Source organism: Haemorhous mexicanus, chromosome 13 (assembly GCF_027477595.1).
Source record: "Haemorhous mexicanus isolate bHaeMex1 chromosome 13, bHaeMex1.pri, whole genome shotgun sequence".
Classification (NCBI taxonomy): Eukaryota; Metazoa; Chordata; class Aves; order Passeriformes; family Fringillidae; genus Haemorhous; species Haemorhous mexicanus.
This window is the reverse complement of record NC_082353.1, coordinates 6776403-6802374: the sequence shown is the minus strand read 5'-3', so window position 1 is coordinate 6802374 and position 25972 is coordinate 6776403. Positions and strand designations below refer to the sequence as shown.

General features: G+C 42.3%; 1 protein-coding gene across 1 annotated transcript; it reads right to left on the bottom strand.

Moving 5' to 3' along the window:
* Nucleotides 1-1096: 1096 nt before the first annotated feature.
* Nucleotides 1097-25746, bottom strand: ANXA2 (annexin A2). The gene is made up of 13 exons (XM_059858141.1): nucleotides 25610-25746; nucleotides 20861-20920; nucleotides 17188-17287; nucleotides 11500-11594; nucleotides 8616-8729; nucleotides 6569-6659; nucleotides 6040-6119; nucleotides 5651-5710; nucleotides 4956-5049; nucleotides 4143-4238; nucleotides 3119-3177; nucleotides 2354-2480; nucleotides 1097-1456 (listed from the first exon to the last, which is right to left on the bottom strand). The coding sequence occupies exons 2-13, from the start codon at nucleotides 20906-20908 to the stop codon at nucleotides 1401-1403; spliced, it is 1020 nt and encodes a 339-aa protein (XP_059714124.1). The 5' UTR covers nucleotides 20909-20920; nucleotides 25610-25746; the 3' UTR covers nucleotides 1097-1400.
* Nucleotides 25747-25972: the final 226 nt, after the last annotated feature.

The window sequence follows — 25972 nt, the reverse complement described above, 5'->3', positions numbered from 1 at the left end:
TGGGGACGGTCCTTGGTGGGTGCCTCCGTGGGGCCCGCCTGCGGTCCCTCAGCCCGCCCGGCCCGGCCCGGCCACGCGGGAGGAAGGCGGAGCTCGCCCCTCACAGAAAGAGCAATGGCCACCGCGCTCCCCTCCGACCGGCCCGGCCCCATGCACCTGGGCAGCGATGCCCGGCCGCGGCTCTGCTGCAGAAAGCACTGCTGTTACAGACAGGCTGCTCTGTGCTCTCAAACTATCCCCCCCTTGCATACGGACACACAAAGTGTTTAAACGGTGGGGAGGGATTCAAGCATTGGCCCCTCACAGGCAGGCAGAAAGGGCTGTGGCTCAGGTTTCACTGGCACTTAATTAGGGGAAAGATGATCACAGAACAGTCAGGGTTGGAAGGCATCTCTGGAAACCTTCAGTCCAACCCCCCCTGCCCAGGCAGGGTCACCTGGAGCAGGTGACACAGGAACCATCCAGGTGGGTTTGGTCTCCAGAGGGGGAGACTCCATGACCACCCTGAGCAGCTCTCCCAGTGCTCTGCCACCCTCAGGGTGCAGTTCTTCCTCATGCTGAGATGAAACTTGTGTTTTAGTTTATGGCCATTGCTCCTCATCCTGTTGCTGGACACCACTGAAAAGAGTCTGGTACCATCAACTGGTACCCACTTTGTAGGTATTTATAAGCATTAATTACATCCCCTCTCAGTCTTCTCTTCTCCAGACTTAACAGGGCCAGATCCCTCAGTGTCTCCTCATCAGAGATGCTCCATTCCCTAAATAATCTTTGTGCCCTCCACTGGATCCATTCCAGGAGCTCCAGTTTCTTCTGTACTGGGGAGCCCAGAACTGGACACAACACATCAGCTGTGGCCTCAGTAGGGCCAAGCAGGGGGGCAGGATCATCTCCCTCAACCAGGGAAGAGAATGGTTTTGGATCTGCTGACAAAATTAATCATTAAACAGATGAAGGGACTGAAGGAAGAAGGTAAGTTTACAGCCACAACTAATGAACCTGAGGAGGATAAAAACAACAGAGAAAATGGACAGCAGAAGCTAAATACACATCAACCGTTCAGACAGTTTTCAAATTAAGATCTGAAAGACCCATATTGTTAAAGTAAAACATTGTTTTATTTGTTTTATTAGAAACACTGCACAGAGAGGCAGAGCTTTTTCACAAGCACACGTGAGCCTGTGTCTCCTGGAGGGTTAGTGTCCCTGGCCATACACTGCTGGGAGCTTTGGCAGAGCCAAGCCCAGCTGCCAAGAGGGGCATACACAGCACAGGGGAGCAAACTGCAGCAGCGCTCTGGCAGGGAAAGGGCAAGTCAAGGGTAGCTAGGAAATTCAGGTTTTCTAGTATTACAGTAAAATGAAGAGCAAAAAAGGCATTTCTCTGGACCCTCACAGTTTTCAGTCCTCTCCACCACACAGGTTCAGCAGGGCTCTCTGGTAATCCCCTTTTGTGTCTTGCTGTAAAGCATGGGAAGAAAAATAGAAAATACATGTCAGGAAACAACCATAAAATGTGTAAGCATATGAATTATATTCTACACCTGTGGGACAGCCTATGATTCACACTGAAGCATTCTCAGCCTGGAGGAGACTATCTTTACTGAGTTTTACTTATGTGTGAAGTGAAATTATTTAATCATTCTTGCAATACAAATGCAAGGCCAAGAAGAGAGAAATGTGGGTATGAAAAAGAGTAACACAACAAAGGAAAGCTGAAGAACTCAATTCTGCTTCGTCTCACTGACCACAGCAAAAATCATACACCAAGAGCACTATTAAAAAAATTTGCTAGTAGTCTACAACTGACACTTTCAGGAGAAGAGTCTGGTTTAAGATTTTGACTCAGCTTCATCTACACAATGTGGCATATGCTGTTGTGAGGGTGACGATCAGCTTTGAAATAGATGCACAAGCTCTTTACCAATGCCCCAATTAGACAAAACCTAGTACCTGTAGCTCCTGTCTAATCACAGAAAGGGACAAAAGTCACTAGCTAAAGAGCCTTCTCCTTGAGCACTGAAATGAAAGGGAGTACCAATTTAGATGCTCTGTTTTCATTCAGCAATCACAGAACAATTTTCTCCTTTTGATCTGAGGATAGGGACCGGTGAACACAATTCTCTTTCATAACACATCAGTTGATTGCACAAAGCCCATATATACTGTCAAGTGGCTGACAGGAACTGTACCAGCTGTGGACTGTGAAGATAAAGGTGTGTTTTCCTATAGTACATAAATAACACAATATTCTCTCAGTGGCCTCTAACACACCTTCCATGAATTCTAGTGGTACCATGAACCCAATGAAGACTGCTGCAAAGGCCCATGATATAAAACCAAAGATGAAAAACTTGCCTGGATGAAATAATAGAGAGATTTTCCATATTTCCTCTTGAATTCACTCTTGATTTTCAGCATGTCAACCTCACAGCGGGATACCATGATCCTGATCAGGACCTTGTCCCGGGTTCCCTTGCCCTACAAGCAGACACACATTTAGAGCTGCAGTAGCTGAAATGCTACTATTAGTAAATGACAGCACAGCAAACTACAGGCAACCACGATGAGCAATAAAAGATAAAACTAATAAAATCTTCTAATGAAGGTCATTATTATGATCTAAGAATGTGAGCATGAATGTACCTTTCTCATCAGCAGTGTTTAACCAACTTGCAGTCACAAATTGAGCTTAGATTGTAAGCAGCACTTTTGGTTCACCATGTCTTCCTGGAATTGCCTAATGCCTGTCACCAGGTTTCTTTTTATTCCTTTTTCTTCACAAAATGTTTTGAGGCCAATTTAATATTTTATTTTGGTATTCAATAAACAGCTTTTTCTGCTATCAGCTCTTGGTTACATGCAAAAGATGTGTCTAACTTTGCTAATTATAATCAACTAATCTAATAAAGATTTTTATAATGGGACCCTTTCCTACATTTCCCTATACCAGAGGAATCTGAATAGATAATCGAGGCTCATAAGGGTTAAAGAAAGCTTTTGAACAATATGAAGTAATTGTTAATTTAATCACATGTCAATAACATTTCATATGAACAGAAGTTCCTAACAATGACAACAACAAAAAAAAAATAGTAGAAAGAAAAAGTCTTTCCTACCTTCATGGAATCATACAGTCTGTCTGCAAAATACAGCTGCTTGTTCTGAATGCACTGGACTGAAGAGAGAGACAAGAACAGTTAAATATCCTGCCCATACACTGGACACAGAATATTGCAGCTATTTTTAAAGCTATGATAAGTAGTCAAAATGAGGTTTTCAGCAAAAGTTCCTCCAAAAAGGGGACACAGAGAAAATATTTTTACCTAACTTGCTACTTAGAGGTCGTTTGCTTTAAGCTTGTGACTGAAACACAGATGCTCACATTCTTAGGAAGGGTTTCCTTCCATGAAAATGGCATCATTTTGGAATGGTATTATTTCAGAATGCCAGCTCTCCTCCACAGCCCCCAGTTCATGGTTCCACTTCTAAAAGCAATCTCTACTCTGGAAACACTCCATGTATACTCATCCATGGGAAGCCTCCTTTTCAAGGCTGAGCTCTGTTTATACTCTATTTGCATTACACAGCTCTCAGTTCACCCTCAGTCTGAAATGGATTTTCCCCTTAAAGAACTCCCTCTTAAACACAGTGACATCCTTGTCATCTTCACCTCATTGCACAGTATCAGCCTTACACCTGCCTCCCTATTTCAGAGAATTCAGTGTCGAATCAGCTCTTTGATTAGCCCCTACCACCCCTCACTGCCTGCCTGTCTTCTCCTCTCACACACACTTGCTGTTTTCTCTACTGAACAATTTCAACCCTTTTTTTTTTTTTTTTTGCTTGGGGAAACAAACATTAAGCCCCTCTATCAAATAAAAGTGGAACTAACAGCAGATCACAACACATGCATTTCCATTTTAACTGGAAAGCAAAGTTTGTATCTTGCAGAGGACAAAAATAAGCTGCTTCTCAGCATCTGCAATATCCTAAAATACACCAGTGGATCCAACAACACCAGCATGTCCAGCTAATTTCTCATCCAGCAGGGTGAATCTAGGTCCTACCTTTATCATGATACATTGCAAGAGCCCTGAAAAGATCCCATATAAGGACAGCCTTGACTTCAGGGTAACTTACCAAGATTAAGGAAGGCATTCTCCAAATCTCCCTTAACCTCCTTCTTGATGCTCTCCAACATATCATATGGGCTGTAGCTCTTGTACCTCTCAAACACTAGCACAGAAAAGAAAGTAGGTGAAATCAAAACCCGACCAAGAACTGGCAGAAATAACCAACCAAAGCATGAACACAGCCACAGGAATGTAGAGACACATGATTAATAAATATCTATGCAAGTCCTTCTGAGAATCTCATCTTAAATACAAGCAGAAATTTGTAAAGGTCTCATGCTGTGGCCTTTTTATTTTCCTTGAACACCTCCATAATCTGGGAAAACACCATCTTAATCCTGTACTAGTATTTCTTGAAACAACAGTGATTTAAGCTCTGAGAAGTCTTCAAACGGCTTTTCCTATGTGCTGCTTTACAGCAGTATCAGAGCTGCTTTTGAGACTTCACTGGCAGATTTAAACACATGATATAGCTAATCTACCCTGGCACAGAGGTAAAAGATAAAGGACTTCTCAAGGTATCCTGCATCCGTATTTTCTAGGTTTGCAACATCTTTCTTTTCAGGACATGTGACATATAACTGAGCATTGTTACACCTGCGTAAAAAAGAGCTGTACACACTTAAAATGTTAGATCAACACATCCACAGAAATAACAAGGTTTTCTTTAAAAATTAACACCTTGGACATGAATTAGATTTATGAGATCTATGTTTTTTGAGTGCTTTTCACAATCATTTTAATCATATCTGGGACAAAATTGTTACCATCTTGTTATAACTCTCTTACAGGAAAAAAAAGTGTCTCTCTTGAACAGTACCTTTCTGCAGGTGGGGAACACTTCTTTCAGTCATAATATTGATCCACTTGGGGACATCAGTTCCCTTTCTCTTCACACCAGCATCATAGAGGTCCTGGGGTTAGAAAGAAAAAGAAAATCACAAGAAATCAGGAGTTGCACAAGAAACCATTGCGGATGCATACAATTTCCTTATTGGAAAAACCAGCACTACTGGAACTGTGTCTGTGGGAGAAACACACAAGGAGACGTGGTTGGGCAGGTCACCAGGACAACATTTAAGGATCTAAATCTGACACTAAGACTAATTGCTTTGTATTCACCTCTGGCTACAGCTTTACTCTGTATTTAGCTCTGTTTACGTCAGCAGAACTGCTCTTGACAGATGCAGATGTAACAAACAAGCACTAACAGCCACTAAGCTCACTGCAATGGATGTATTTCCTTTTGTTAACGGTTCTCTCTCTTCATGTAGCTAAAAGAAATACCAGAGAGCTTCTGTATAGTGGGTAAGTAGTCTGTGAAAACTGATATCTGAAGGCATCAGGATTGCAAGTGGCAGATTCACTGACATCATGCAAACATTACTGTGCAGGACAATCTGAAATACACACACCTATTTCACAAATGCTCTCCGCTTCCACAGTATGTTTAAATTCAATATCCCCCAAAGCCTGACCAACTGGAGATATTTCATGGTCATTACCAGCACTTACCCTGGCATCTTGGTCAATCAGCTCATAATCAATCACAGAGGTATCTTCACACCTTTTGCCCTTCAAACAAAGTATCAGAATTTTAGAAAGGTTTCATAATAAGTAGGTTTGCTATACATATACATTTGCTACGCATATATTCAGGTTTTTTTTTCACCTGAATTTGCTAAATGAGTAACTGCATACTCCACCCCCATTACAAAGCTAATGCTGTGAATTGCTGCATTTCTGTTAAAATATTTTGCCCTTCAACATCTGAATATTTTTTACCACCCCAAAGGTCAGTGAAAACACAGGGAAATTTAAGAGTGCATCAGAAACCCCACTGTTTCACTGGCAGCCACCACTCAGACACGTTAGAGAAAGTGGCAAACTGTGAACAGCCCTACCTTGGCCAGGGCAACCATTAGCTTGCGGAAGTCACCAGATGTGTCTGATATGATGTCCTTTTCCAGCTCTGTCTTGTACACTACAAAACAAAGAGTTCTTTTCAGGCAAAGGGCGTCTCACAAATACTCCTTTGCAAGAAAAAGGGCTGCTAATTGCTGTGTTTTATGCACATAAAGAGCTACAGCGTAAGTCAGGTGTGGAGGACAACGAAAAGCCCACAATTGCCTACCTCAAACCCAGCATTGCAGCCATGAGGTCCTGCAATCAGTCTCTCATGGAAAGCTTACAAAAAAATTTCATTTAGATACAACTTGTATTAGCAGCAAGTAGCCTTCAGTCTGTTTGCCACCATGCAACAAGATGCAACTATATAAATTACACAAATATCCAAAACACCAGTACAAAATAGCAGATAACCAAAGCAGATTTGAGTTTGATTTCTAATAATGAAATTCACACTGAGGGGAATTTATCCAAGTAATTTAGTGTAAAAGACATAGTACATGGAAACTTGCAAAGTAAACTCACTTTCCCTGTAGACCCTGTTGATTTCACTGAGCTCCTGGTTTGTTCGGGAGCAGATGATTTCAATGAGGGTGTCTTCATCAGTTCCCAGCCCCTGCAACACAAACAGGGCTCAGTTAGGAGCTAGCAATGAACAGGAGTGCTTAAATAGTTTAAAAACATTTTACAGACATCTCCTCTCCCCTACTCTAACAGTTCAGGGATATTTTTTGCCAACTGCTCCTGAGAAAAAACAGATGGAATATTTGTAGTGGCTTAGAGATCCTGTAGATGTTCTGTCTGGGCAATGTGCATCTGCTGTGAGTGTCTAACAGTGGCCTCCTCACCAGCATAACTCAAGGTCTGTTTATCATGGCTTGTGTGATTTTTTTCTATCCACTGGGAGAACAGGAAGAAAATCCACTCCTATCCTCCTGTTAGGATGCTGTTTGTTAAGCCCATCTGTAAAAGGATGTTACCTTGCAGGTGGCAAAAATGGGCATAGTTTCCCAGAGGATTTCAAAAGAAGTAACATCCTGGGAAAATGTCTCATGCTGCAGTCTTGAATGTGTGGAAAACAGAGGCAATTATGTGGCAAAGTACCCTTTGGGTAAATGTCTCCCTTGAAGGGGCAAGAAAGTGGGACAAACAAAAAACAAAAACAAAAACAAAAACAAAAAAAAAAAAAAAAAGAAAAGAAAAAAGGAGTAAACCCAAGTAATTTTACTAACATGGCTTAAAGCTAAGAGAACTATGAGAGCTTTCCACACAATGGCTCTAATAACCATCTAGGGGAAAAGGAAGACTAGCAACATATATAATTTTCCATATATTTTTGAAATATTTTCAAGAATGTGTAATAGAAAAATAATTAACTCCTCAGTGATAACTTTGTTTTCCTCAACTCTGATACCAAAGTCATAGCTTGTAATGCTCTATGTATCAAGCCAAATTTAAGCTCAGGAAAATTGAGAGCTTTGAGAGGTTTTGCTAATTCAGACCAGGTCAGGAGTAATGGGAACTCCTTGGGAGCTGGAAAAATCAACCCAAGGAGAGCACAGAATATTCTACATTTGGGACTGCTCTGAGGAAATTGCTTGGTGTTAAATCCCAAACCCCAGACTAGTCTGAGTCGCAATAAATTATGGAGAGGCTGTACTGAGACCAGGAGAGGGCAGCATCTGATTACTCAAACAGGGCATTTGGCCCACAGTTGAAGAGTTACCATCTCCATAGTGGGTTGGTTTTTTTGGGTTTGGGGATTTAAGGAGTTTTTTTGGGGGGGTCGGGGTAGTGTGTGTGTTTATGTGGTGGAGGGGGTGGTTTTGTTTTCTTGTTTGTTCATTAACTCCTTTTCAATCATCTGGAGAAGTTAATGAATTGGTGTTATTGACAGGTTGTAAATTTCAGACATAACTTAGTACTTGTCTTTTATTCTTAAAAAAAAAAAATTAACTTGAACAAGAACATCCAGAATGTAAGTGATGATTAGATGATTATAACTACAATTTCCCAACCTTAGTTTGCTTACAAAGGTGACTGTATTGGCATGAGCACCTCTCAAGCCTTGTTTTAGTGGCCCGCAGAGCAGATATTTCTTTCTGCAGAGACTGCTTTTGATGCCCCATCTTCCTCATCTTCTACACGGGGCAACTCTGGTACAGGATGGTCTTTCCAGATCAGTGATATGTCCCAGTAACAGGAAATCACTGTTTAAACCCACAAATGCCAGCAGAGGATCTGATGGCTCCTGCTGACAGCTGCTCTCTTAAACGTTTCTCATACTATGAACCTGTGCATTGTTTGTAAGAGCCAGGCAGAGGAGCCAGGCTGTTACTCCTGAGCTGACAAGAACAACTTTTTCCTTAAAGAGAGGATTTAATTAAGAGTTTTAAAACCACATAGTTCCATGATTTCTCTCATTTTTGATGCCTTGCAGCTGGATATTTAAACTGTAGCACTAAAAAACCAAAATATCAGTTTGAAAATTATGGCCCTGGATATGAAGTCCATGATCTTTCCTGAGACAGCAACATCAGATCAATAACGTTAAATTTCAAAGCTTATTTACCTTCATGGCAGCTTTCAATTCAGAGGCATCATACTGTGCTGGTGTCTTCAGCAAGCCCAAGATCACTGCCTCCAAATGGCCTGAGAGAGCAGACTTGAGTGCTGCAGAAAGTTCCTGTAAAATAGATGGGACGATGGAAGAAAAGAAATTAAAGCTCACTTCTAATCTCCAGAGAATTTAACCTGCAGGGCTTTAAGTCTCCAAGCCTGCAGCAGTGTTTCTTACACAACTGACAAGAAAACAGAAACATAAAGAGCTTTCTGGCTGTGAAAGCCTAAGAAAGAAATGAGGGCAAAGGAATATTTTTCTAATCCTCTGAAAATAAGAAGAAATGCACCAGCATCTGACACAGTGCTGGAAAGCACAGTGCAGACACATCTAAACAGCTTCACTCCAGTCCTGAAGCACTGATGCTTTGCTGGAGCTAATAAGCACAGATGGATCTGAGTTTGACTCACTGTGGTCACTGCTTCTCCATCATACACAAACAGTTTCCCAGCAGCACTGTACTATATGTGGTTTTCCTCTTATCCCAGCCCTTTACTAGTTAAGACATTGGAAAATTGACTGCACACTTATTCCACCGTAAGGCCCAGCTCCCAACCAGCTAGCTGAGGAGATAAAAAAATCATCCCTGAGCACTGAAAAATTATGCCTGTCCTCAAGGAAACTGTCAGAAGATTGTAGCCCAAATCCCTATGGTTAATTGCCAGTCAGCCCTAGAAAGAGAAACAGTCAGGGATGTTCACTGCAGAGGATGCAAATCTGCACCAAACACTCTGAGCCCACGTCCTCTTAAGGGTTTCAGATCCAACTTGAATTATGCTAGTATCAGTCTCCCTGTAGTGTAGGTTACAAAGTTAAAATCCCCAGGACCAAGTCTGAGGCTCACACAGATCCATGTATTCCCTAAGCTGAAGTCAAACCTGTAGCATTCAGAAGGGAATTGCTGCATTTCAGTTGCTGGTTTCTCACTAACAATCACTGAGCTGGAGAAGCAGGGGAAAAGGGGGTAGAGAAAGTGACCTCAGCTGAATTGCAGAGAAGTTTGTGCCAGAGGGATAATGAGCCAAGGCATTTAGTTAATTTCCAGAGTCACCCACTTAATCCAGGGCACTAATTTATGCTAATACTGTATGCACCCACTGCACGGGTCAAGCAAGGGAGGGAAGGGGCGTTTGGGGCATCTGGCTGCTTTAGACCTAGGAACATTTTAGTACAACAACTCCATGTGGGATACAATGCTTCAGCCTTTATTTGGGTGTAAATGGGTTCTTCAGAACTGCCACAGGAAAAACAGCACATATCTCTGTAATAAATTTTAAGGAACAAGTTGCCCAGAGAAGTTGTGGCTGACTTATCCCTGGCAATGTTTAAAAGGCCAGGCCAGGATGGGGCTTTGAGCAACCTGGTCTAGTGGAAGGTGTCCATCTGGGGCACCTACAGTCCCTTCCAACCTAAACCAAGAATTTCCATCCAACACTGCTCATCCCAAAGGAATTAAAAGAGAGATAGACTATGTGACATTTAAAAATTATGATCTACTGAGAGATCCTGCAACACACAAAGCAAGCAGCCTAGTACAGCACAACACATTGCCAATAAAATCTGCACAACTGCTGGCAAAGAAAACCATCAGACACTGTCCCTAGAATATATACCTACGTGTCTTTTCATATCCCACTTCCTCCTCTCTTGCCTCCTCTCATGTTTATCTGAGTGGTTCCTACTGCACATTTCCAATGTTTATACGACTGTTTTATTCTTTGGCACTTGTTAAACTTCTGATAATTTCAGTTTGTTCTTGGGTCGCAGCAAGGGAAAAAAGTGAGAGACAAACATGAAAAAAGTTGCAGATTTTCTTGACTGTGCATTTTTGTGGTCATGCAGAACATGTAACAAAGCTTTAAGTGACGCATTTCATGCCTGGCGTCCATTTATGTGCAGATTGTCCCAGTGTCCCCAGGGCAGGATGTGCAGGTGTGTGCACACATGCACGTGTCCAGCCTGGCCGTGCCTCTGCATGTGCCTCTATCAGTCATGCAGAAAAGCTGGTGAACTCCCAAAATTTAACTCTACATTTACATTTGGGCTCAGATGAGTATTCTGGGATGCTACTTGAAGACTACCATTTGGGGTCTGGCAAACCTGGAAGAGATACATTCATCATAATCTGAACTCTACATAAAGTTTCCTCTTTTTCACCGGCATGAAACTTCAAATATGATAAGATTCTCAAAACTTCAAAAAAGAAGAGCTCTTGCCTCCCAGACAGCAAGACTCATTTTGCAGAAGTCTGCACACATCTTACAGATTTCTCTCCATCAATAGATCAGTACCTAAGGTACTTCTGCCAGGAGAATTTTTAATGACAGTTCAACTCATTACATCACTATTCCACAGCTGCAGTGCTCGTAGCACAACTGACTGCAGTCCTTTCTCAGCTAAGCTACCTGTGTGACCAGAAACTGACCACTTCCCTTATGCTGAGTTGTCTTAACAAAATAAACAAAAAATCCAACACCCCCAAAAATATAAATCAACCAAAAGAAAAAAAAAAATCCCCTAAAGCACCTCTCTTTCATTCTTTCCTTCAAATGGAGGCACTTCATGCCAGTGCCTTCCAAATATTTTTAGCACATTTCACCAAGGAATCCTGTGGATTCCACTGTGATTTCTGAAGGTGCTAGGAAACCACCATTTCCAACAGACTGAAATATGTTGAATATGCACAATTGGGACTGCAAAGTTCTACCAGTCCTAAACTGTGATACCATGGACAAAGCAGACGTAGCTTGAATTTCAGTGAAAATACAAACCCTGAAAAATCTGATTGTTCACAAGAAAAATGTTCAATTATTACTATTTCTTCTTATTTTACTACCTTTTTGGTTCTCCTCTGATAGGCAAAAGCAATGTCCTGCCTCTGCTCATTGCTGCGGTTTGTCAGGATGTTGATGATGGTGACCTCATCCACACCTACAAAGACACAAGAGAGAATTAGAGAAGCTTTCTTATCCCTGTTCTTGTATCAGGATGTTCCCCAACACTCCAAACATGTGCTGTCTGGAGCAGAGCTCAGCAGCTCTCACTAGTTTGTGTTTATCCTGTCCTGGCTGTGGGAAAAAGCTACCAATTAGAGTCCAGATTTTGGGATGGGATGCAGATGTTCAGACACACCTCAAAGTCTAGTTTGTGACCAGCTTTGCCACTCCGTCTTGTGCTTCACTTATGTGTCTGTGAACTAGTTCTCAAGTACTCAGAATTCTGCAAAAAGTTGCTCAAGAACACTTTTTGCCTGTCCTGTCATTTTATTGGAGTTTTTTCAATTAAGATTTCTTGATAAAGCAGTTACATTTTCTGTTTAAGCCATTTAATCCATCACTCCAAACATGGAAACAGGAAAATAAACCAGTATATTTAATTCAGTATGTTTCAGAGACTCAAAAGACAGAAGGGATTTTTGACACTGGAAGAATTAGCTATGTGCTACTTCTTTTTGAAATCACTGGAAGAACCATGCTGAGCTGTAACTGGCACACCTAGAGGATGTGGATGCTCAGACTCCCAGCTTATCCTTTAAGTAAGTGAACTACACATCAGCAAGGTTTATTTTCAAGACAACCATTCCAAATCCATGCACTTCAGTGCAACTGTCAGTTTTTGAAGCAAACAGGTGGCTCTAATCTAGAGGTCAGAACAAGCCCAGATCTTCACCTGAGCCCTCTCTGTTTAATCAAAGTATTATGAGAAGCTTCTTTCACACTTGCACACACATCAGTGTAAAAGATGATTTCTTCATAAAAAAAACCTAGAAAGTATGGACTGGATCAGTAGCTACCAGCAGGACTCAGATCCCTGCCAGAATCCAGCTACATTTCTTTTCCCTATTACCCAAAGTAACCTGAAACAAAGAACTGTAAGAGATGTTATAAAAATGAATCATATAAAGTAGGAATCTTGCAAAAAACCTTTTAGCCCCTAGCTGCAGAGTCTAAAATTATAAGTCTAATCCAAAAATTCTGTCTTTCTTCACCATATTTTTCATGATGAAATACTACATTTGGTAGCCTCATGTCCTTAGCTTGTGCTGAGGCAGACCTACATCAGGGCTCTTATTCACACAAGCTTGGCCTGCAAATGATGCCATAAGGTCCTGGAAAGCATAATGTGTCTAAGTTACAAACTCTGACTTGAAAACAGGCTGACTGCACATTTCAGCCATAATCTACCCCTGCACATTTTAAAGTGTTCCCACATTATAAAAGAAAACAAATTCTCCCTGTCCAGAAATGGCCACACACATTGAGCCTTTCAGCTGTTGCAGCCCCACAGTACAAGCCAATGTCTTAAGCTTGTTAATAAATTCTGAATTTAAACCATTCCTGGCATTCAAAAAAGCAAATGACATTTTCAAGTTGTACCACAATTGCTTCAGATTAGAAGCCCACAAATGACTGATTGCATTCAAGTTTCTCATACACATGCCATGGAAATTTGAAGTTAAACTCATTGCTCTGGCATTCAGTGGAAAGTCAGAGTTTGTACTTCATCCACACTGGGGAATCATGCAGCACACACAGGATGCTGACTCACAGCTGCTGAGGTGGGGCACAGCAGGACAGCAGCTCCAACACTTTCCTTTGCTGTTTGCTAAAGTCTCTGAAAGTTTCAAGGCAATGAAACACAGTTTATTTTCAAATTTATTCTGGCTAGGCAGATTTTATCCCTGCATTTCTATCAATAGGGAATGGAAAGAAAAATTCTGCTGTTATTAAGCAGAATTTTTTTCTTGTCAAAGAGGCAATGCGTGGTGGCATTGGTAAGATCACAGTGTCGGAACTCAGCCAGCAAAAATGAGGAAATGAACATAAATGGGGTAAGAGGGAAAAATTTGAACATAATTTCAGTTCTGCTATTTTGCTTACCAAGGGTTCACCAAACCCAAACCATGTTGCAATGAGATATTTCTTTAGTGACAGTTTTAATATTTGGAATATGTGACTGATGCAGTTTGGTGGATTTCAGGCACTGCCCTCTCTCTCACCAGCAAGCCAGCAGATATCCTCTAAAAACTTTTACTTCCTAATCTCAAAAACTCTGTCAAAAGTTATGGGCATGTTGGTTATAATACATAAAGAGAAGACCTTTCTCTAAGATGGAACTGACTGGTTTACATGTCATCATTGTTTTAGCAATTTCTGGATATAATTAATTTATTGCAGATCTATGTTCTAAGCCCTTTCCTACAACAAACCTGCGCCTGAAGTCTGCCAGCCATGGAGTAAAAAAGTATCCCATGAACCCTCAATACAAGGCTGCAAATAACAAATACCCACAACCTAGTCTGACAAAATTATTTAACAAGTACTTGAGACACAAAGTGTCAATGCCAGGAAATAACTCTGAAACAGAAGAGACACTTCAGCAGTTGTCTTTGCTACAAGAAAAAAAGAAAAGGAAATCTAACACGAGCTCTGTTAGTGCCCTTGTAGAGAGTTTCTTCTGCTTAGGTTCATGTACATCAGCTAACCTATACACAGAGCACAGTAGAGCATTAGACAGAAATTAAACAGCTTCTTGTCCTATGCAGCAAAAAGCCAACATTTATAAAGGACTAGGCACTAAATGAATTTGCAAGGCACTAAATGAATTTGCTGCAGAAACACTAAAGAGAAAAAAAATGAAACATAGCCATGGCATTTATACCAAAAGGAACAAGCCAGAACTGTAACAAGTTTTTTGCATTATGCAACCTCTAGGTTGAACAATTGCTAACTACAAGGTTTTATATGACCTGGAGACATTTTTGCACATTTCCCTTCCTAGGCTGGTGGATAGATATAAAGCCCCTGCATTTAATTCAGCTCCACTCAAAGCCCTGCAAAGGGCTGGACAATGTATGTACTTGCGCAGTATAGTTTTTGCAGGTAGATCTAAGTCCAAATAAACACATCACAGTATTTTCCAGAGGTCCCCACAGATGAACAGATGGCTTAGCAACCTCTGAGGAATTAATCTGAAATATTTAGATATTACATAGAGCAGAACAGTCACACACTCTGCCCTAGATCTTTTCCCTAAACCAAATATACAGCTGTTGCTCAGGCAGTAAAATAAGTTTTAGCCATTTTACACAAGAATCACTAAAATGGAGTTTCATGACTCTAATTCTGGGAGTTTCCATTACCACACTATAATTATAACATAAAAGAATTATTTATATGGTAACTTTCCCAAGCTGGCCTGCCCTAATGGCAAACAGCAGACTTCAGGCACTGTTTATATAAGGTATAGCCAGAGATACGACTCCACAAGATATCACTTCCAAGGCAGTGCTATAACTTCCAAGATATTGGAAAGACTGCTTTGATGAGTGTGAAATACAGTCCCATGTACAGACCTCAATTTCCAACACAAAGAAAACCCAAGGGTTCAGATACCTCGTGTCCTTTATCCTGTTGAGAGTAAAACCCCTCCAAATGGTTCTTACAAGCCTGGGTTTGTTTTTTTAATTTTAATTTTCAACCACAAACCAGCTTGCATATATATTTACAACTTACCTCTCTCACTGTTTTAACATGTACAAGTCATATTCCTCTTCATCACTCTGTGATAACTCACATTGCTTATTTCTACTTCCCACATTCAATGCAAACTAAAAGCTAGAGAAATGGTGATAGTTCCTGGGAAAATGGTAGCTGCTGTGGAATGTAGACAGTCTGTTCATTATCAGTGTAATATTTTTAGTTCAAAAACTACTTAGATATTTCCCAGAGTTATTTTAAAACTTGTTTTTGCAGGTAGCTCTTTACATCACTGCTCATAACCACTCCTTGTCTGGATGAGTTGGAATTTTCATTTGAGGAAAACCCTACATATATTTTAGAGAATTCACATTTTATCAAACCTTCTGATGAAAATACCCTGTTCCAAAGCATTCAAAGTGCAAGGAAACAGTACCTGGAAGAAGGGTCATAACAATCTCATACTTGATTTCCCACAAGAATACTTCTATTGTGAGATTCTTTAGGGCAGAAATCTGGTATCAGAACCATGAAGAGATTTTCTCTTTAAAGCCATCTTCCAGAATACGTTCTAGGTAACAAACTAATAAGCAGAGAGAAGCTCAGGCCTACAAACATGCAGGTCCATGAGTAAGTTCCTTATTATTCCCTCAGGGAGTTGAAAATCATCTCTCTGCTGAAATCTTGTTTCCATGTAACTTTAACTGCACTGCTTCATTTGCTGAGAGAAAGAGGAAAGACAACACGAGCTTGACTTTCCTGACTGGAAAAGTTTTTGTACTGCCTAGGAGATTGCAATTTCCTTTTGCAATAATTAGCAGCTTGAGAGTTCAAATGTGTAAGTTTGTACGTACTCTGAGAGTCTCATGGTGTATTTGAAATGTCTAGATTTGCCCTATAATCAGAGATGCAAAAAATTCTAAAGTCTAGCCAAAACTCTACATATATACAAAGCATCTGCTGCCAAACCTGATGATATATATAGAGAGTTTTATATATATAAATATATATATATATATATATATAAATATATATATATATAAAACTCTCTCATCAGGGAATTTTTTTTTAAAAAAACAAACCAAATGATTCAAAATCAGAACTGAACCCACTTTAATAAGGAATTTCTCTAGTTAAATTAAGAAATCTTGTGAAAGAAAGCCTTTTGCTTGTTATGGAGGGGATATATTTTACATTTTATAGCAAGTCAAACACATGCTTTGCTGACACTGATGGAAGACTTGGCATTTCTTTCTGATGAGGAATTGTTTGGCTTTTAAATTTCTCTCTGACATGAAAGCATAAGAGTTGCTGGTTCCAGCTACGCCCAGCTGCTGCTCCTCTGGCCTGGAGCAAGTGTGGAAAGCATGGCACTCCCTGTCCCAGGACAGGACCACAGCTGCAGGAGTGCCACCAAGGCATTACTTCAGAGCTGCACTTCCCACTCCCTGCTCTCCTGATGGTTTCAATATACCAGAGGGAAGCCTATCTAATATCCCAGCTCAGAGAAGCTCACATTGCCCTGCCCCTGAAATACTGCAAACTCATTTCAGAAACTAGTTTTTATGGCCTTCTTTGACCCCAAATTAATACAAGATAAATGGGTATTTAGTTCAAAACCCAGGATAAAAATGTTGAAACCACCCCTATGCAGGCAGGTGTCTGGAGAGCTGAAAGGAAGAAGAAATGTCCAATCCAACAATCCAGTAGAAATCCACAATTCAGAGCCCACTGACAAAGGAGCTGACACTTCATTCTCAAGTGGCAGTAAAGAAGAAGAATGTGAAGTACTGATGAGTCAAGACAGGAAAAAAAAAAGTGAGAATCTCAACAACTCATGGCTAGAAACTTAAAGCATATTCAGAGCATGCACTTACAGGGTTCAAAATCTAACTTGGTCAAGATTTCAATCCAACACCTCCTAAAGTAGGTATCCTTGAGTAAGGATATCAAAATGCTGGTGTTGAGACACAGTCTTGCTCTGGTTTTTACAAGCCAGCCCTGTCCCTTCTCCCAGAGTGGCAGCCCCAGCCCCTGGTGCCCACCTTTGGTCTTGATGGCCGTTTCCAGGGCCGCAGCATCCCTGTCAGCATCGAAGTTGGAGTAGGCCTTCACTGTGGCATATGCACTTGGGGGGAGAGAATGCTGCAGGGAAAAGAACAAAAAGTACAAAAAAACCCTTCAGAGTTCAATTATGCAATTCATAAAACACATGGTTACCTGGTATTTAGCCCAATGTTTAAATGCAGGAACTACCAGAAGGTATCTGTGAAAATGGAATTCTCCTAAGAGCCACTGAAGTCTTTCTCCTCATGTGACCTGCCCAGAAATCCACTCACAGCTGTGCTTATTATAACACAGAATGTAGACAAATAGATATTCTATTTACTGCAGCAAAACCCCAACACCTTCCAAGTTTACTCACTAAATTTCAATATTCTAAAATCTGAAGTTTTCTGGCTAGATCTGAAGGAAAATGACTACAGGCAGCTAATTCCAAGAAAGTTGAAGTCTACAGTAGTTTAGATTTGAAGTCAATATTTTACTTTTGATTACAGGCTACAAGTAATAAAGAAAAAAGAAGGTAATTGAAGATTAACAATGATAAAGTCAGAAAAAGTTTTGTGCACTGTCTCACGAACTTTAAAGATAACACAAAAAAAAAATCTATTTAAGGCCATAATTCTAGAAAGCAGAAGTGATTTATCATTTTTTGAAACTCTTGGCTTCCAGATCCTTGCTTTAAGCAGCATGAGACTTGAAAACCAAATGACATTTCAAATCAACTCTACTAAGAGTAAGAGGACTTGCAGGTAAGCTCACTTGGTAAACAGATGCAACACTTTCCAAGTTACCAGATTTTATCAGCTGTTTATCATGGTCCTCCCCTGAGGATTAGAGCTGCAAATAGGGTGACCAGAACAGAGATTCAACTCTTCTCAGCTGCCTCAGTGTGAGCTAACAGCTTGTTATCACCTCTCAGGGGAGGGTTAAATGAAGCCACAGATTTCCATACAAGTAGCTGGGTAATATTCACAAATCCCACTCTGCTGAGTTCTATTTAGAAAGCTAAACCTCTGGCAGAGAGGTAGAGCTACCAGCACCTGAAATTGCCACAGTCATTTCCTAAGTGAATGAACAACTGAGCTTCCTTGGAAAAGATCCCCAGAAACTTTTGTTTCCATCTCTAACTCCAAAAGGAAGCCGGGTTCATGAACAGAGCTAAGCTATCCTAATACCCCTGGAAAATATTTTTACATGCAAATTTTTAAGAGGAGCACTTTGAACTAAAAAATTCCATGGTTTCTGACTAATTTTGTCTCTTTCTCTGTAGAGGTCATGCTGTTCTGTACAGATTCCTCTGGCAGCTGCCCCTGTGCCTTCTGGAGACAGTCTGTTTTATGCTGTGGAGATGGGAAGTCAAAAAAACACCAATAAACTGAATCATTTTCTTTTGTCTCTTACCAGCAGTTCAGACCAGCAAAGTGGCCCCAGTCTGGCCCAGAGCCATACCACAAAACACAGCCTTTGCTTTTAGTGGCAATGGAAACAGCAAATGGAGACATGCAATGCACCCTCAGAGAAATCTGTGTGCCTGACAGACTGCTAAGCCAGGCATCCCCCATCCCGGGGCACTGCTCATTGACCTGCACTCTGCATCATCTGAAACAAGTCACCTGGTGACCTCAGCAGAGCTGGGTACCTCTCCTTCCACCCAGCTCCAAGTATTTGCTGAGTATTTTGGATGGAGTGGTTTACTGCAAAGATGATAGCACACACTAACAAAATACACAGCATATTTGCAATTTGGTGGCCATTTTTCCTCTGTCCCTCCACCCAAGGCATGTACCAAGTCAGACTGAGTTTCCCTGACACCTGACAGGTCTCACCAGGGTGACTGCCTATGAAAGCAGCCGTTTAAATTCCAAGCTACTCATTTACTCTGCTACACTACTGTACTACTACTCCGTGTTTTCAGACAAAGCTTTCAAATTGATTTTCCATTTAGTTCAGTATAAAATTATTCACAATGTGGCAGCAAAAGTCCAGAAAATGTGCAACTGCACCACCTGTCTGGGCCAAACTAAAGCAGAGAAATTGGTGTTCTCCCTAGGCATTTAGTGGCTTCAGAGGTCCTCTATGTGCTTTACTTCCTCTGAGCTTGAGAAATTTAATCCTACTGGGAAACATGAGGGAGGAGCAAATATCACTAACAGCTTCAGAGGCTTAATTTAACCTAAAAACACCAGGACCCTTTCACCTACACCTGAGTATTCTGAGACTCTTTCTGTACTCTTGTGGAGAGATCCAGAAGCTGGGAGCACAGATCAACCTCAGCTCAGCTCCATCCTCTCCTGGAAGGAAGGTCCTTCACCTTCACTCAAATCAGCTGCTGTACCACTGCTGCAGAGCACAGGACAGCACTGGGGTTCAGCCACAATCATTTTATACCCTCAAGGTTTGAATTTTAAGAGAAAAATTGCTGGCCCAACTACTGTGTTTAACATCAGTTAATTTGCTAAATCGTTGCTTAGAGGAACAGGTCTAATGCTGCAGAGCTACACAGGGGCCAGCTACTCAGTAATTCTGGCTTCCAACTTAGAGCACAAACCAGCTGCCTGAGCCTTCTGACACTGCAGCAGGATTTCTGATGGAAATGCTCCATGGAACAGCATTCAAACCTGACTTATGCAACTACTTGCAGGAATCAAGGAAGAAGCATTTCTGCCCTTGAGAACAGATTGCTTAATTATTATTCCAAGTAATTCTCCATTGAAACACACAAGCATGAAAGCTGAAGACTTGACTGTTTTTGCAGTACAAAACCAGTTTTACTGCTTACCTACAGTGCACTGGCCAGTTCTTTGCAACAGCTCTTCCACAAACATAGTCTGGTATAATTCATTTCGCAACAAGTACCAAAAATGGGCAAAACATTTGCTTGTACCAAGCTCAGACCTGCAGCTACCAGCTGTGAGATTTCTATGTGTAGCAAGTTCATTAGGAATGTGATGAAATACTATATGGATAGGATTCACTTCCTCTTCAGTGACAATCACAGAACCACAAACCCATGGCATGATATGCTGATACCACATTGGTAATCTATCATCTAACTGCAACTGAAGAAATCAAACAAAGAACTTGGCTTTCTGGTATGTCAATGAAACTATAAACCAAGTGCAGATGTGGTGAAAAAAAGGCAATCAAAACTTAAACAGAAAATGAGAAAATAAGTTTGAGAAAATATTTTTTTTCAAGAGCTAGTTTGGTTTTGGTGATAACCATTATAGGAATTAGACCCCCCAATATTTTTGTTCTCATAATGTTCTCCATTTTTAACTGGAAAAAAAAACCCAATTCAGAGGGTATCAGCAAAAGATTCCATTTTCTGTTCTCATCCTTAACTGACTTGCTCCTTTGGAAGAAAGAGGGACACAGATGCAAACCAGCCATTGTTTGCCCTGTGATCTCTTTGATAAGGCCCAGCAGGAGGATATTCTCATTAAAGCATATAACTGTCCTATAGTTACAGCTGGTTTGTGGATGAAAACTGGTCACTGCTGATGAGGTTTTTAGCCAATAAAAGTTTAAGAGATATGTGGAATCTTGTAAACTGTACAGCTCAGTACAATAGTTGGTTCAGAGTCCTGTAAAAAGAACGAGATGAGACATTTAACTAAAACAAACTTTTTTTGCTTAGATAATAATACTTACATCTCCTTCAAGGCTGAGCTTGCTTAAAATTTCATGAACAGTGGACATCTTGAAAGAATGCTGGAGGAAGAGAACAAAAAGACAAAGTAGATTTAAATATATTTACAGTTACATCAGTGTGTCCCATCAGTCCTGAAGCATTGCAGCACTTAAGTGACACAGTCCAGTGGATCTGCTAACACCAAGCAGGAAAGAAGATTTAAGAGTTTCCAAGCCACACCACCATTAATAATGCAACAAGAGGTCTTCATTCCATTGTACAATAAAAATTCTTTAAACAAGCATTTCTTCTGCATTTTAAATACTCAGGAATTTGAGAAATCTCTGCCTCAGAAACAGTTGCCTAAGCTGACAACTCAGTACTAGGAAAATTATTCAGAAACATTATAGCTTGGTCCAGCTCAAAGTCAAAGAACAGCAACAAGTAGTAGCATTTAAATCACATGACAATTCCTCAAGTACTCAGGAAATGCAGTGGAATTATTTCTTGCAGGCATTTTACAAAATCATAACCCTGTTTAATCTTTAACCCTGGATGCTGGATCTTGTGGTTTTGTTGTAGCTGTCCAGAACAAACACCACTTACTAACACGATTATCAGAGATGAGGTTGTAAGGACTACCATGAAATGGCAGCTCCAAAAAGAAGAGCCATTGGAGCAAGTTAATATCAATGCTCCATTGCCAGGACCTGAAAAACATCTTCCTTCTATATGCAAAAAACCAGGGAAAATTCCAACCCTGAGATGGATTATATACATGGCAGAAATAAACATTGATGTGATAAATTTATGTTACAATACTTTGTCTTTTAAAACTCTGGATTCTGGTCAGGAAGCTTGCCAGAGCTGTGTTACTGTTTTAGTGAAAGGGTCTCTCAGCTAAGGAAAGCTTTTCCAAAGGTTGTAAGCCAGGGGCAATATTTAAAAGGTTTGATGCATTCCCAAAACCCTGCTCTCAAATTTCCTTAGAGAAAGGACAGACATTGCTACTCACACTGCTACCCAGTCACCCAGGATGGCACCTGCAGCAAACATTATTTGCTGTTGAAATGAAAGTTTTTTTCCCAGGACCTCTACAGTCCAGCTGCAGAGAGCATCATCAAACAGGGGAAAGAGCTGGCTTAGGAGAGGACAGGAGAAAGGGCAGCAGCACCTCAAAACCAGAGACATTCTACTAACTGCTAAGTGAGCCTGATACCAAAACTGCCCCGCTTTCAACTGGGTGCCACGCCCTTCATTCCACACTGCCACAGTTCCCCAGGCCAGTTCTTGGCTCCATGCCCCCCAGACAACTCCCAGCTATTGTGCAGCCAGTCCAGGCTATGTCCTTTCAGCTGGCTTTCAATTCTCCAGCAGTCCCTCTTCTGACAGGATGGGGCTTTCCTCAGGACCAGCCACCCAGGCCAGAGAAACCCATCTCCTCTCCACTCAATGACCAATTAAGAGCTTGAAGAACCAGAAATGATAGAAATAGTTTCTTGATAATGGTGATCTGGTTAAAACTCTAGGAAAAAGTGTTTTGTTCTTGTTGTTGTTTTCTTTATTTGTTTGTTTTAGCTCCTGCAAGGAGAAAAGCAAAGAAATCTTTTGGCAAAAGTAGCTAATGGTACAAGAATAAAACACAGCAGCAAAATCACAGTACATGTGTAGTGTAACTGCTGTTATCTCACAATTCCTCACCTAGAACACAGAAAGAGAATCTTCCATCTCCTGAAACAATCTAGGTTTAAGTAACAAAAGCAACTTTACTTCAACAAAAAGTAAGATTCCAGGGAAAGAAAAGTAAGACAGAGAACAAAATGACAGTCATGCACTGATATATTTGAGAATAAATGCTTTTTCAGGGGTAAAATCCAACCCAGGCCTTTAAAAACAGCCTGCAGAAGTTGTAATAAGCCGTTACCTGCTGTTGGCATTATAAACCATGCTGGGTAGAGGGGACTGACGTATATTCCCTAGTTATGAAATTGCTAATGTTTACACTCCATAAAATGAAGAGCCTGTGAGACCTTTGTACTCTGACAGTATTTCAACTATTACCAAAAATGAGCAACTGAAGTCCTTTAGTCTTTCTTGTCACAAAGAAAACACCAGGGAGAGATGAAAAGAGGCAACTGCAGGATAACCTTTCACATGAAAAAAAACCCCAAATCACTGAACAGCTTTTTGCAAGACTACTGTTCCTAAATCAATTTAAACCACACGGAATCAGGTTTGTTGGAACAAAACACTTGATCAGAGTCCAGGAACAGAACTAACACACCCCCACAGAGAGCTGGAACTCCAGGTTCATACCACCAGAACATAACAACGCTATAGCAACAGACTGCCCATCAACAGCAAGCTGGCAAAAGAAAAGAAAAGGAGTTCTTGCAAGAATCTTTGCAGAGAAAGATTTTTTTACCCAGAGAACAAACACAGCTCTTGTCACACCCTGCTCTGTTAAAGCACTTGTATTTGAGAACAGACTCTCACTGTTCTCTGATGGACTGATTTTATCTGATGTAGCTTTGACAAGTCCTGGATGGGTTCGAACACGTAAAAATACTTGCACTAGCCTGCTCTTCCTTACACTGGAAAGGAATCAAGTTTTACCTTCCGGCTGTAAACTAATACTGCACTACCTTAAGGCAAGTTTCTACAACCAATTTCTAAATGCACATTACACAATCCTCATATTATTCTCCTAAAACAGATGGCATGTTTTGACCTCAGCCCTCCCAGAAGGCACTGGTTTACAGCTCTGTTATTATACTGGCCCAGTCTCTATTCACCAACTTATCCCTGAAACTCTTTGGTAAGGGAAAAATGAGAGTTTAAAAGCAGCTCCATATCTCGATTTCCAGGGCCAGCTCACACACATGATGGAAAAACCCCCTGTGTTCCATGGAAAAGTTTCAGGTATGCACAAACAACTGCATTGCTCAATAAGCAGAATTAGCATTTTAAGAAGCACTTATTATACCAGGCAGAGATATGAGCAAAGGGTGTTCCCAGACATCTGAGCCAAGGAAACGGCATCCCCGGAATGAGAGAATGGAAACTCTTCCACTTGGAGCACATTTGTGTCCAAAAACTAGGGCAAGCCTGCTAACAGAGAGGACGGAGAGTGAGGAAGACCTGCAGCATCTGCTGTAAATGAAACAAGGGCTCAAAATCATTCATATATATATATATAATATATACAGTCCTGAACAGGAGTACAAATAGGCCAGGCTGCATCTCCCCAAATCATGCAATAAGGGTTAGCACATCACTTAAAGCCACTATTTGGAGAAAAAAAAAAATCTTCTTTAAAGAAAAGCATTTCAAAACCCATTAAACTGCTCTACCACAAACATACTGGAACCATTTTCTTCCATAGACATTGCTAATAGCTCAGGAAGTTCTGTTCCAGGAAGATACCATGCACATACAAAATTAAGGACTTTTGTTTCCCCAAACTCAAGTTACTCTCACTTTTGAGACTTTACAAGAAAACCTCTTTGTGTTTGGAGTTTTTTGGTTTTTTTGGTTTTTTTTTTTTTTTTGTTCATCAAGGCAAACTACACCAAATACTGGCCAATGGAAACTCTACCCACTAGGGCTGCTTATCAAAACCAGCTCTAGTAGCAGAAGGCATAGACAGGGATAAATCACTCAAGGGCACACTGGTTCCAGGAGTCTTCCACTCTTGACCTGTACATCGGGGTCTGCACCTCTGTGCAGACATAGCGTTGGAATAGGAACATTAGAACTGATGTTAAACAGAAGTAAAGCTGCCACGTATAAGCACACAAACCACTTCTGCATGACTACGCTGAAATCAATTCACTTCTCTTTCAGTTAAAATACCTGGCAACATTCCTCTGCCCTACCTCCCCTCCTCACTCGAGGGGGAAGTGATGTCCGAGCTGACTCACGCTCCAAGGGCAGCAGCAGGATCCCCGAGATTCTGCTCACAGCCGGGCAGGGTGGGAGGCAGAGCCCCGCCCAAGCCTGGCCGTGCGAGCAGGGAGGAGCGCGGGGCTCCGCGGCGCATCGCGGGGAGCGCACAGGGAACGCCCGGAGAGCGCTGCCCACCCGGCACTGCCCTGCTGGGCTTTCCTGATGGGCTTTCCTGCTGCCCGTGCCAGCGGCTGCGGCGGCTCCGGCAGCCGCACCCTGGGCGAGAAGGGAAAGTAAAGAAGGAGCCGCTGTCCCTGGCGGCCTCGGGGCTCCGCCGTGCCTGCGGGAGCAATTCTAGCCTTGCTCCAGCTGAATGAACTCGCCTATAGCGAGCCTGGCTGGCCGGCACAGCTTCTCTGCAAGCCTCCGCACCGAGAAGCGAACTTACGGTACCACGGTCAACCCAGCTGAGCCTTTGTGTACCTTAATGACGAGAAGAAATTACTATCTGGGGAAGTTTGGCGAAGTTCGGGACCGGTTCCTCTCTCCTGAGCGCTGTCGCCACACCCAGAATTGCTGAGGGGCGCACGAAGCTGCCCGAGGGCTGCCTCGCCCGCGGCCCCACCGTCCCAACGTGGAACGGAGCACAGAAAAGTAACAGGCGGACAGCGCTGGAGGAAGAGGAGCCGGGCGCGGGAGGGCGGCGGCCGCCGCAGCTACCGCCCCGCTCCGCATCCTGCCCGCTCCGAGCCCTCTCCGCTCCCTCCGCAGCAGCGGCTCCCGCAGCGCGACCCCCGCCCGCAGCCCGGCCCGGCCCCGCGACGCTGCCGCCTCCCCGCTCCTGCTGCGCTGCCGGGGCCGCGCTGCCGCCGAGGGCTCACCTGGCTGGGGCGGGCAGGGCGGCTCTAGCGGCGACTCGGGCGGCTCTGGCAGCAGCTGGGGCCCGCGGCAGCCCGGGCGGGGTTTTGTAGGGCCGGGCGGGTCCTTCCCGCCCCGGCGCCCCCCCGGCAAGGCGCTGACTCACCCGGCCGCGCCCGACTCCGGCGCAGGACGGGGACCGTGACGGGGTGGGCAAGGGTAGGGCAAGAGCAGCCTCTCCCTCCGCACCCGTGCCCCGCCGGACGCCCGGGGGTTCCCGAGGTTGTGGCGACACCGGGAGCAGCGCCCTGGGCTGCAAGGGTCGGGGCTCAGCCCTCCTTCTCCACCTGCCCGCTGGCCGCCCACCCTGCAGATGCGACCCCCTA

What these genes read in the sequence shown, in the direction of transcription:
- ANXA2 (XM_059858141.1), bottom strand. Translation starts at nt 20,908, where the DNA reads ATGTCCACTGTTCATGAAATTTTAAGCAAGCTCAGCCTTGAAGGAGAT. An exon ending in AATTGAAAGCTGCCATGAAG is followed by an intron (nt 6,660 to 8,615) that starts GTAAATAAGCTT and finishes TTTGTGTTGCAG; the next exon opens with GGGCTGGGAACTGATGAAGA. An exon ending in TGTTCCCCACCTGCAGAAAG is followed by an intron (nt 4,239 to 4,955) that starts GTACTGTTCAAG and finishes TTTCTGTGCTAG; the next exon opens with TGTTTGAGAGGTACAAGAGC.